Source organism: Trachemys scripta, chromosome 3 (genome assembly GCF_013100865.1).
Source record: "Trachemys scripta elegans isolate TJP31775 chromosome 3, CAS_Tse_1.0, whole genome shotgun sequence".
Taxonomy (NCBI): domain Eukaryota; kingdom Metazoa; phylum Chordata; order Testudines; family Emydidae; genus Trachemys; species Trachemys scripta.
The window spans coordinates 62,059,273-62,071,744 of record NC_048300.1 but is presented as its reverse complement, the minus strand read 5'-3'; the positions used below and the strand labels follow the sequence as shown (position 1 = coordinate 62,071,744).

Genomic DNA, 12,472 nt, shown 5'->3' with positions numbered 1-12,472 from the left:
CTTGGCACATTGTCATGATAAAGGATATAATAAGTTACGGGAGGAGTTAATAGAGTAATTTCCTAGCTCAAGGCTTAAGATTCCTTAGTTTGGCGCCCCAAAGAATCTGCAGTTTTCATTAGCTTTCAGTTTCCAAATCATTTCTGAAATGATGCAGACCTTGCTTCGTTCTGGTCTGTTCTTGTAATTAGTGTTCAATACCACTTAAATGGCATACATTGCTGGCTCCCATTCTTAGCAATGAATTTTTTTCTGAATGTAAATAAGACTTTGGGTTATGGAAATCCCATTGAAATCGATGGGAGTTTTGCCATGGCTAAGAGAAATTCAGGATCTGGTCCCAGGTCTGCAGCAATACTTGGGGACATCAGTGCAAGTTAGATATTATTTCAGCTATTCAGAAAGTATTTAACTACAAATACATAGGATGCAATTGAATTCACAGAACACAGAATGTGTCCTCCTGCAAAAATTCTTAGATTCAAACTGGTTAAAATGCTTAAGTAATGAAACAAAATACTATTGCAAATGTTTTCCCTCTAATAAAATTTTGAGAGGATATTAAATGTTTTTAAAAGTCTTAATACCTCATAGCAGATGTCTGCATAACAATCCAAGAAACACCTCATGCAGTAATATTTGAGCCAATATGGAATTAATGTGTTTAAACTCAAACTGATTCATTTTTTTACCTCATGGTACAGTAACTCCTCACTTAACATTGTAGTTATGTTCCTGAAAAATGCAACTTTAAACGAAACGATGTTAAGTGAATCCAATTTCCCCATAAGAATGAATGTAAATGAGGGGGTTAGGTTCCAGGGAATTTTCTCTCTCTCTCTCTCTCTCACACACACACACTCACACACACACACACACACACACACACACACACTTTTAAACAAATGATTTAAAGTTTGGTTGAAGTGGAGGAGTCAGAGGGTGAGATATTTTCCAGGGAATGCCTTACTGCTAAATGATGAACTAGCAATTGGCTGAACCATCAAGGGTTACTCTCACACTCTACAAGGCAGAAGGAATGGAGGGTGGGGAGACAGCATCGCAGACAGAGACAGCCACCTGTGTCTGTGAGAGAGAGATGCACATTTCCCCTTTAAGTACACTGCCTTGTTAATTAGATCAGCTTGCTGAGACCGCAGCTGCTGCCAGCTCCCTCCATCCTGAGCCCTGTCATGTTTCCCCCCGCTCTATGGAAGATGGGGTAAGCGGGGTGCAGGAGCAGGGTGGAGGGGGACAGACTGACAGCCCTCCTCTTCCTCCCCTCCCGCCCCGCACAGCAAGCAGGAGTCTCGGGGAGCAGCTCCAAGGCACATGGCAGTGAGGGGAGGGACAGCTGCAATTGCTAGCCTGCTGGGCAGCTACTGCACAGGGAACTTAGGGGAACGGGGAGCTGATAGGTTCCCCTTGGTTCCAAGCCCCCACCAGCTAGCTGCAACGGGCTGCTCTTCCTATAAGCAGTGGACAAAGCAGGCGGCTGCCAAACGACGTTAGAAGGGAGAAATGCACAACTTTAAACGAGCATGTTCCCTAATTGACCAGTAATGTAACAACGAAACAACGTTAACCGGGACAACTTTAAGAGAGGAGTTACTGTACTCTTACACCAGTATGGCGGGGGGAGGAGGGAGAGAAATCCATTGATAGTAGTTTGGTGTATCATATTTAATTTTCCCTTTATATATGACATGTTACTATGTGCATTGTCTCCAACCAGTTTTCTGTGGCTTCTTTTGTCTTTGCTATGGCACCTTTCATTTTAAATTTGTTGATTTTTAGTTGTTATCTTTTCAATCAGTCTACATTTGGGTGACTACAGTATTTGGTAGTTTTTAAAATGCCCAACTGTGGCGTGGTCTGCCTCAGCATGGACATGCTTTTTCTCCTCTACATCACTTTCTTTGACACTAAAGATAACTACTTTAAAGCCTCTCTCCTCTGCTTATTCAGTTTGATTCCAACTTCAGTCATCACAATGCACAGGATGGTGATCAGAATAGTGTCTAGCCACCTCTCTTTCTTCTCGCATTCGTTTTCCAAAAAAAAAAATGCATAAAGTCCAGAGAAGCTTTAATCTAAGGAAAAATAACTTAATATATGCCCCTGGTGGTATTGAAACAACTGCTGAATTGGGCAGTGAAAGACAAACCCACTTTGCTTAGCTCACACAAAGGTGGCACGCACTGCAGCTCCTAGCCTTCGTGGTATCCAGTGGCCCTGCCTCTGTATGAGACCTCTCCAGGCCTCCGTTCTGTCAATATGGATTCAGTGTCCCTATCCAATCAGATTACCTCACCACAGCAGTAACCCAGTCCCTGAGGTGGTGCAACAAATACAGAAATCTGATTAAGGGAAAACATCTCATGGTCAAAATCATGACACATCCCTCTGTCTTTTTGTCTGGGAAATTAGTCCTCCCTGGAATGCAGAAGAAGCATCAATTTGCTGGAACTGTGGGCAGTTGGCAATGTTATGAGACGCTTAGTGACCTGCATGATTGCCACTTCTTTCATGATGTAGACCAACAATTGCACCACTGTAGCTTATGTAAACAAGTAGGATGGGACTTGCTGCTGAGAAAAGAAGCTCTCTAAATTCTCCTTTGGGTCAAAAAATGCAGAAACTGACAATCTTGGTCTTCTAAGGGAAAACTCAAAATTTGGGCTGATTGACTGAGACACCCAAACTTGTCCATACGAGAGCAGGAACTGGACAACAAAGTATTTTAGCTATTCTCCCTGGGATGGTGGATACCACTAGATTGATTTAACTACATTGAATGGGTAATAAATAGACCTCTTCTGTTCCAGATTTTGGGAGAAAAAGACCGATAACTTGTCATTCAGTTGATCAGACTATCAACTATGTCTTTCTCCGACAAAGCTCTGGTGGCCAGGAAAATTGTAGAGGACAAAGTAATCATCCTACTGATAATGCTGAATTGGACTTTCAGATCCTGGTTGTCACAACTGATGAAAATGTTACCTTGTCCCCCATGAGTATTACTCCACATTGAAGACCACTGATGCAGGAGCTGATCTGTTGTCCATATCAGGGCAGGTTGGAAGTGGTGACCTGTATCTTATAGAGAATACATCCTCGGAAACTTGGTTTCTCTAATCTATTGGTTGATGTCCTCCTTCAGTCCAAGCACGATTCCACATCCAAAACCTATTTGGCAGGTTCTCATCTCCTGCAGATGGGTCTCAATTTAAATCAGCATCTAATAAATCTGTCTCCACTTTCATTTTGATGGATTCATTTGAAGAGTTGAACATTTGTATATTAAGTTTCCATGTGGGTGCATGTTAGAAACTTTCTGTGGAAAGTATCCACCTGGAAAAAGTTTTGCATTACAAACTCACGTTTCTGTACTGATTAAAGCAGTGGGAAAGCTTCATCCTCTTATAATATACTAACATCAACTGGAAGCTGAATTTTGGTTCTATGATAATTGAAAGGGCATCTCTCTGAGCACATGGCTACTACATCATTGTTTTTCTTACCCACAAAAAGCCACTTTAATGGGTATTGCAAGAAGAATCAATTACTTGATTATCTTGTCAGTCAAGAGAGTCTCTTCAGCAGTTCTTTTCTAGACCAAGTGGTACTTCAAACAGCTGAATTTTTACCTAGAATTGTCTCTCCCTACCCTTTAAATGAAGGCCTTACTCCTTATTCTTTCTTTGTTCAGCCCCAATTCTTCTAATTCCTAAAGAAGTTTAAATGGCAGCACCTAGTTGTCTGTAGAGTTTTTAAACTCTTTTTGGACAAGACAGAGTCTTTCAGGAAAACACAGTGCTTTCTCTGTCTGATATTGGGGGGAAAAAAAAGACTTTAAGCCTCTAGTCTAAAGCAATCATAATCTGGCAGCAACAGTTGAATTATGTAGGAAAGCTGGTAAAACTCCTCCGCCTGGTTCGAGACCTTATTTGACACAAATCTATTTCCACTTCTTGGGCAGAGAGAAATAGAAGCTTTTAATAAGGAAATTTGCAAAGCGGCAACAGGGACATCTTGTCACTCCTTCAAAGAGGATTACGTGATGCATATATCTCCTTACCCTCAGATGCAGCCTTCACTTGTTGGGTCCTGCAGTCTACCTTTTTCTCTTTGATGCCTATGTTTTAGATGCTCTCTTCCTCCCTTCCCTTTTCTGGATTCTGGACTGCTGATAGTGTTTTCCAGCCTGTTGTGGTGCCTATGTATGATAATACAAGTTTGTCCTTACATGTAAATTTGTTCTTCTGTAAGTCTGGGTATTACTAGACTTACAGTTAGAATTTTAAGCATGGGAAGTTATCTAATGGGGCTGCATATGTTTATTTTATATATAGGGTGCTAAAAATTCTGATTCCATGATGCCTGTTGTAAAAAGACAAACCCATAGGTCAGGTCAACATTTTCTTAATGACCAAGACTACCAAGAGGAGGCATAGCAGGCGGACTGGTGGATAATCTGGCAATAAGAATCCCCTACCCTAGTGCCATCACCACCTTCCGCAGGAGCCAGTATTGCACCCAGACCCACATGTCTTAGATTGTCTGGCTTGATTCAAAACAGGCCACTTTTAAAGAATACCGGCATCTCTGGTAGGGTATCCAAGCCAATGTTGCACCCATGAAAAAGAGAACCTCTTTTACTTTCTAATTGAATACTTTTTCAGGTAACTTAAAAATCATCAGGGTCATGGAAATATTTATCAATCCGTATCTATAGTGATATATAAAAGACACCTCTTGTAATGAAGTTTCTGTATTTATAAGCCAACACCACATCCTATAGAAACTGCACTGTTGAAACACACAATGCCAGTATCCATGCTTGAAAAATTTATAAGATAACAAAATAATCAGAGGTTAATACAAAAAGGAGGGAACCTCATAGATATTATGGGGTAGCACACTAATGATAAGCCCAGTACGCTGCCCCTTCCACTTGACACACTGGCTGGTATGTTAGGGTTTCCACCAATGAGCTTCTCCTTAAGGGTCCGTTACTATTGTATTAATTGAACTAAGCTTGTAAGTGTCTGATAATTTTGGAGTGCTCGCCCAACTCCAACACAGAAATGCTGGAAGGGAAGGGGATGCTTTCTTTCTCCCAGATCTCCTAGTGGTCTGATCTCCTGGATTTTTACTGCTGCTATAGCATCATTAGTGAAATTGACCCTTTTTTGAATGTTGTATTCTATTGCTCCTGTTGGGGAAGCCCTATTTGCAAGAATGGCAGATGCAGGCTAGGACCTTCACTGCTTTGTGTGTTCTGTGTGGAGAAATGGCAGAAGAAGAGAAAGAGAGGTGATAAATAATTGATTTCTTCTTTCACCGTTCCCTCCCTCATAGTTTCTTCAGTAACAGCGGAAGATGTGCAGGCATTGTAGAATGAAATTTCAAAAGAGTCTGTTCCACCTCACCTAATGTGCATATCAAACAAGGTGATTTGTGAGAGTTAAACTCTGTTGATTAAGAAGAACTGTGGGCTGAAGGCGTACTGTATCATTGCAAGCCTGTGCTCGTCAGATTTCCAATTTATTGCTGGTGACTAGGAAAGTACTTTCTCTTCCAAGTTGTGGAGTACTATGTGTAACCCACACACCTTCAGGGTGTGGTGTTCTGTCCCATCTAGTAGCACCGAGACCACTTAGAGAAGGGATCTCAAACTCAATTTACCTTAGGGCAAGTGCCAGTCCTCAAATCATCCCAGCAAGCCAATAATGTCACTGAAGATGGTGTTCAGAAAAGATAACATATATTTTTTATTTTGAATTTCTTAGAAATAATAAAACTGCCATACAACTTTATACAATTCTTCGCCTGCCAGAGAGTTTTTCATGTTTGCCAGACACCTGGCAACGCTTCAGTTCTGTTGATGATTGGCTCCAGTGACTGAGCAGTTGAAACCTTCAGGATTGCAGCAAGGTGTACATCAGACAGTTGTGTTTGGCATTTTGACTTGTTTATATTTGTGGGGAAAAATGACGCTGCCTCCATGGCTGACTCTGCCTGGCGACTAGTGATGGTATCTCTGTCCCTCTCCTGCACCTGTAGCAGACAGACCCAGGGGGGTGGCTGCATGCATCTCTCCTCTGTGGGCCGCAGTGGGGTGGTTCTCGGGCCCCAGATGGCCCGCGGGCTGGGACTTTGAGACCCCTGACTTAGAGAGAGATTAATGAGTTTGCTCTACAGCCTTAGCTAAAAGCCTACTGACTGTTAGCTAAGGCTGTAGAGCGGACTCATAATATCTCTCTAAGTCAGGGGTCTCGGTGCCACTAGATGGGACAGAACACCACACCCAGATGATGTGTGGGTTACATACTTCCCCTAGCTGAGGAAGCGTGTCCCGAGCTTCAGAGACTTCCCAGTTGAAATCCTGGACGAGCCCCCACTTGTAATGCTGACAGACCCCGGTCGGCAGCAGGCGGGATCAAACCTGGGACTTCAGTGCATGAGCCTCTACCACATGAGCTAAAAGCCAACTGCCTGTTAGCTAAAGCTGTAGAGCAGACTCATTTTCTCTCTCTCTCTACGTGGTCTCAGTGCCACTAGATGGGACAGAACACCACACCCAGAAGGTGTGTGGGTTACATGTGCACAAGTGACTTTGGAAGTCCTAACCTTGTACTAGTTATTTTAGTATAAGACTATGTCTACACTGCACAGCTTCTGAAAGGTATGCAGTGTAGCCGCTCTTTGTTGGCAGGAGAGATCTCCCAATGAGGTGTGGTAGCTTTGTTGGTGGGAGCACATCTACTGCCGACACAGCGCTATCCACACCAGTGCTTTTTGTTGGTAAAACTTTTGTTCGTCATGGGGGGTGTTTTTTCACACCCTCAAGTGACAAAAGCTTTAGCAACAAAAGTGCAGTGTAGACATAGCTGAAGAGTAAAAGTAATGCAATAAAATTTCTGTTTATAGGTGGGCAGTGTTTAAAGGTGGTGAAGAGCACTAGTAAATATTTGTTGGCAATATGACCCAACTTTAAATACAGCTCATGAGTATACATTTTTGAGAACAAGCCAGTTAGAAAGTGGTGCCAGACATTAAAATGATCTTGCCATGGTCAGTTTGTAATATATTTTTTTAAATTCTAAAATACATTGCTGTACACCAGTAACCACAGCTGTGTTAAGAGAGTCTATTCAGGAAATCATCTTCTTGCCATTCAGAACTACTTACATAATGAATCTCACTGGTCATGAATTGTTCATGAATCTGAAGCGTCTATCATAGAAATTATAGCTCTGTAAGACTAAATGAATCATCTTGTCCATCTCCCTGCAATTGCAGATTTCTGTTTAAACATATATACTCTGTTGTTTAATTTGGCTTCAAATGACTTGAGCAATGAAGCTTCCACTACTTACCTGGGAACATTTTCCTGCAGCATTATATACCCCATTCTAAGGGTATTTTTTCCTGGTATCTGCATAATTTTATTAATTTTGTCCTCTTATTTCTACTTCTACTTCATTGGACAACCCTTGATGCCTGGTCTCTGTTGTTTGTATTGCACATCTACTGAGACACTATTATAGCCCCTCTTAATTGTTTGGCCAAGATGTACATACAGAGGAGTATTTATCAATTACAGCAATCCCCTCATCCTTTTGGTTGGTTTCTTTTTGAGTGCCCTGCAAGATAGGACACTTCCTTGTATTTATTTTTTTAGTCTATTATTCACTGCAGTCATTCTTTATGAATTGCAGGTTGCTTTTTATTCTTTAAAAAGTACATTTGTCATGCAAATACATTTTCTTGGGATGAAAAGGGAAAGGGAACTGTACATTTTGATTAATAGTTTTTGTACTTTGTGTGTGTTGCATGCAGAAGTGGAACCAGGAAGGTTCAGTTTTATCAAAATTTGAACTCTTCTGTGCTTGCCCTTATTTTTCTAAATCTGCTGTTAATTCATCTAAAATAATTATGGTTATTAAGAGACTTTTTCTGATTTTTATCTATTTTTGGGGAGGTTGGGCATATTTTCAGTAGAAATAGAAAATTGACTATTTGCTCCTGTATTCCATACATAAAGTCACAGTCCTATTTGTGACACCATTGTTGGTTGCAGTGGAGATGGCTGTAATGTTCCCCTTCACTGCTGATTTCAGGCAAGGGAAGAAGCAGCTGAAGCAGAGAATCTTTTAAATTATCAAGTTTCTGTTTTCATGAAAACTGCCGTGATAATTTTTTTTAAAGGAAGGAAAAAACAGACTGTGACACACAGGCAGAATTGTTTCCAAATAGTGTTCTCCAAAGGTTTCCATGAAGCATTGGTATCATTTTAAAGAAACAAATTCATCTTCAGGTGGTAAGAGGAAAGGGATGTTTGTTATTGAAGTATGGAAGTAGGTTGTATTTAGCCACATACGTGTAATAGCTAATATACAAACCCTTTAGTAATTGTTAAAAATATATTGTATTATTCCCTTGGTTACAGTAGTTTTGAGTTTTATCTTTAGCTTGAAGACTGGTATCCCTTTACATGCTTTACTAGATAGTTTACACTTCATATTTTAATGTTACTACTTCAACCAAAAAAAAATGAACCAATAAGACAGTAAAATATTGGAAGAGAGATAGCAACTCTAGTAGTAAGAATACCTCACACTTTCTATTATAACGGCTTGCTGCTTGTAACTTTGAGAAACTTTAACTATCCAGACTGAAACTTTTCATGCTTTATCTTTGCCTCATATTGACGTTATTGGAAAAGTTTCAGTAAAAGTGTATGAACTTGCTTCAAAGAAGGGAGCCAAATAGAGTTGGCCATGTCTGTACAAGCAGCAGGATAGGCTAGCTGCCCCAAGGATGTACGCATCCGAGCCTCAGGGCATGTACTTGGAACCGATAGCCCCTCATGTTGCTGCAGCTACACTCTATTTTTAGTGCGCTAGCTTGATGAGAGCTGGTGTGAGTATATTTCCTTGACCTAGGAATTACCACCAGCTCCAAACGTAGACATATCCAACGTTACTTTTTTTTCTGTCTTGCTCACTTAGACTGTAAGCTCTTTGAGGCAGAGGAAATGAGTATCTGTTTGTCCAGCACCAAGAATGATGAGGCGTTTAGGCACTATTGGAATACAAATAAAAATGATTGTATTTCTCATCCTCTTTTTTCTCTACTGTGCCCTCTCTGAGCCCCCATCATCTTTTTTATCTGTCACTGAGTTCTTGAGTCAAATGTAGAGCTAGATAAAGTTCCTTGGACAAGGTATCTCTTTCCTTTGTTCTGCAAAACCTATGGTATGCTTCTCAGGTGCTGTATACATATTATGTTTGTTACTCCGGAGGAAGCAAAATGGTATTCAATAATTTTTTTTAAATGGGATTAATAAAATTCCATGATCCATGAAAATTCCTTCCCAACTCAGAATTAGGTAGTTTTGGTGGATTAGGAGGATGTTCAGTGTGGTGAGAGCAGAGAAAACAAAATGTAGATATATTAGGTACAATACTATATAAAATTTTCAAGGTAAACTTTCTCTATAGATAAACCTCAATGAGGGAGTACATTTCAGTTTTGAAATTATGTTCTGCTGTGATATTAAGGAAACATAAGGTTGAAAAATATAAATGGACAAAATTTGGGAAATGAAAATGTTCTGATTAATATGCAACTTTAACTGTGTCCATTGTGCTTATGAATGGTGACAGTCTTTAACTACATAGTTGCATATTATGTCTACAATGTAACTGTACAATATATACACAAAGTATAATTATTATTAAAGTTGGAGGATAATTAGTTTGAGACACACAATTTCTCCCATTTGAAGGGTATAGAATTAAAGAGCATAATCACTTTCATGTTCCATGGCTCCCATGAGAATCTTTGCAACTTTACCTGAAGAACATTACCACTGTATTCTTTATATTTTGCAATGTCAGGTACTTGGAAAAAGCAATTATAAAGTTTCAATGGTGATCATTATTTGTTTATAGTGTAATTTAGGCCTTAATATAATTTAGTGTTTCACATGGGGCTGGAATTATAACCCTGTTGTCCCCTTTTGTACCATTTGATGGACTTCATATATCACTTGTAGTACATTATGGGATTTGGTGAGCTATTTTGATTTGTTTGTGTAAGAAATATCCAATTATTTGGAGTTGTGTACCCATTTCCTTTTTTGGCTTTACAGATACATCCTACTGTGATTAATATCCTTGGGATCTCTCAACTTCTGCTCTGTTTTTGGCTTTTCCCTTGTGTTTGCTCACTACAGCCTGCTGGCAGCTTACTGGGAGAGGAGCCCTCTGTCAGTGCTCCTTGACAGATTGAAAGGAGGTTGCATGTTCCAGAAATTTTACCTTTTAGTACTTCTCCTTAAAGGTTATGGAGTTTTTTCTCTTTGAGAAGATTGTGTCCGATTACCCACTGATCAGTAATCTTAACATAAACAAGTTTCTGGAAAGACAGAAAATGGATTTAAAATACTGGCTTAATGTATCTCAATTTACACTGCTTATAAGCTTAAACTAGATAAGGTATCTCGGCTTGTTTACAGAGAGAGAGTGGATAAAAAAGAAAACTAAACGCATAACATCCCTTGAAACTAATCCCTTTCTCTGACCACTCTGCTTCTCTTTCTGTGTCCCCCTTAACACGCTTATTAAATCCTTCCTCTAGTTGTCCCAGTTTTCTGAAGGCAAAGAGTTATAATAGAAGTTCATAAAACAGTTTTGCTCTCCACCCTCTAGAAGATGGCACTAAGGAAGAGAAAACAATGATTTAATGCCACTTTGAAGGGCCTTTAACAACCTATCTTGGGTACCATCTTTCAAAAACCTCCTTGACAGGATGTAGCATACCCAAATGTTTGTGGGTTTTTTGTTTTGTTTTCAATTACCTGTGACTTATGGACAAAGGCAACCCTCTGTTGCACACACATCATAAAACATTTTTTATTCATAACATTGTTTTCTAAAAGATGTTTTTAGCTTTTTGCAAATTTGAGAAGCATGCTTTATATATAAAGATTGTATTGATTGAACTGAAATTATTTTGTGTATACTCAAAATAATTCTTGTTCTACAGCATAGATTTCCAAAAGAACAACCCAATACACAAGCTAACTGAAGAGGAGCTTTTAGCATTTACATCGGTAAGTAACTTATCTCTGTTTTTTACTATATTTATATCTTCCTTTGACTTCTTTAAGTGAAGTACTAAGCTGTGACCCATCAACTATTTTGGTGAAATTGTTTATGGATAAAATCTAATCTGGTTTTGGTCTGTTGCTTCCATAATTATGAAAAAGCACATTCTGTCTCTCTGTCTCTGTCTCTCTCTCTCTCAAATCAATGCTGAAATTCAGCCTTATTTGCTTCACCAGCTCTGCACTATAAAAAAAAATTTTAAAAACCCCAAATACTATTTTCATTTCAATGTCTTTTACAAACATTTAATGAGAGAATTTCTGACTATTTTAGATTCTGATTCCCTACTGGGAGTTGAAATGTAATGGTACAGGTCAGGCCCTTACAACAAATTCTTCACACTGATTTAATGCTGAAAGTACTTCCCTACCTTGTGAGCATCTAATTCTCAAGAGTCTTTTGTAAATTAAATAGAATTGTGCAGTCAGAAACAGTATTCTGATCCTTGCAAAGCCTTAAACACAGGAGCATACATATTCTTTTTTGGGAGTTAACTGAACTGAAGTCATGGAAAGCTAAATGTGTATTGTTTACACATTTCTTTAGCATGGTTTCTATCTGTTATATTTGACTTATTCTGAAAGTGAAGGATTTTGTAGTGTGCTTTAGAGTGGCCCACTAAATGCAGGTTTTAGCATTAATACTCTATGAACTTGTTCTTTGTTCCATTGTCAAGGTTCATCAACATTTCTAAGTCTGTCATGAAGAAAGAAATTTGTGGTGGGTGGGGAGACTTTATTGAAATATTCAGAATTATAATAGTATTGTGAACATTTATTAATCAATAGTTATCCAATAGTTGTTCAATAGTTCAAGAATAAGTGCGTCAGTGAGTGGCCTAAACGCCTGTTAATTGAAGCATTGTTGTTCGAGAAAGAGAGAAAAAAAAATCAAAGGAGGATGATATGGAACTTGCTAACCAATGTGGGAGTGTTAACAGATCAACATTTTAGGGTGTCTGAATCGGGAGTGGCAGAAGCTGACCGGTCTGTAGTTCCCCGGATTCTCCTTCTTCCCTTTTTTAAAGATGGGTACTATATTTGCCTTTTTCCAATTGTCCTGGACCTTCCCCGATTGCTACAAGTTTTCAAAGATAATTGCCAATGACTCTGCAATCACATCAGCCAACTCCCTCAGCACCCTCGGATGCATTAATTCCAGACCCATGGAATTGTGCATGTCCAGCTTTTCTAAATAGTCCGTAACCTGTTCTTTCACCACTGAGGACTGCTCATCTCCTGTGCTGCCCAGTGCAGCCGTCGGGAGCTGACCTTGTCTATGAAGACCGA

At 39.5% G+C, this 12,472-nt stretch overlaps 1 protein-coding gene across 4 annotated transcripts in view; it reads left to right on the top strand.

Annotated features, from left to right (window-relative positions):
- The window catches only part of TTC27 (tetratricopeptide repeat domain 27), a 170,283-nt gene that overhangs the window by 52,512 nt on the left and 105,299 nt on the right, over positions 1–12,472 (top strand). For all 4 annotated transcript variants that reach the window (XM_034764918.1, XM_034764919.1, XM_034764916.1 and 1 more), the window contains exon 9: positions 11,062–11,128. In XM_034764918.1, the coding sequence (XP_034620809.1) occupies positions 11,062–11,128 (67 nt within the window). The remainder of the gene's footprint in view (positions 1–11,061; positions 11,129–12,472) is intronic.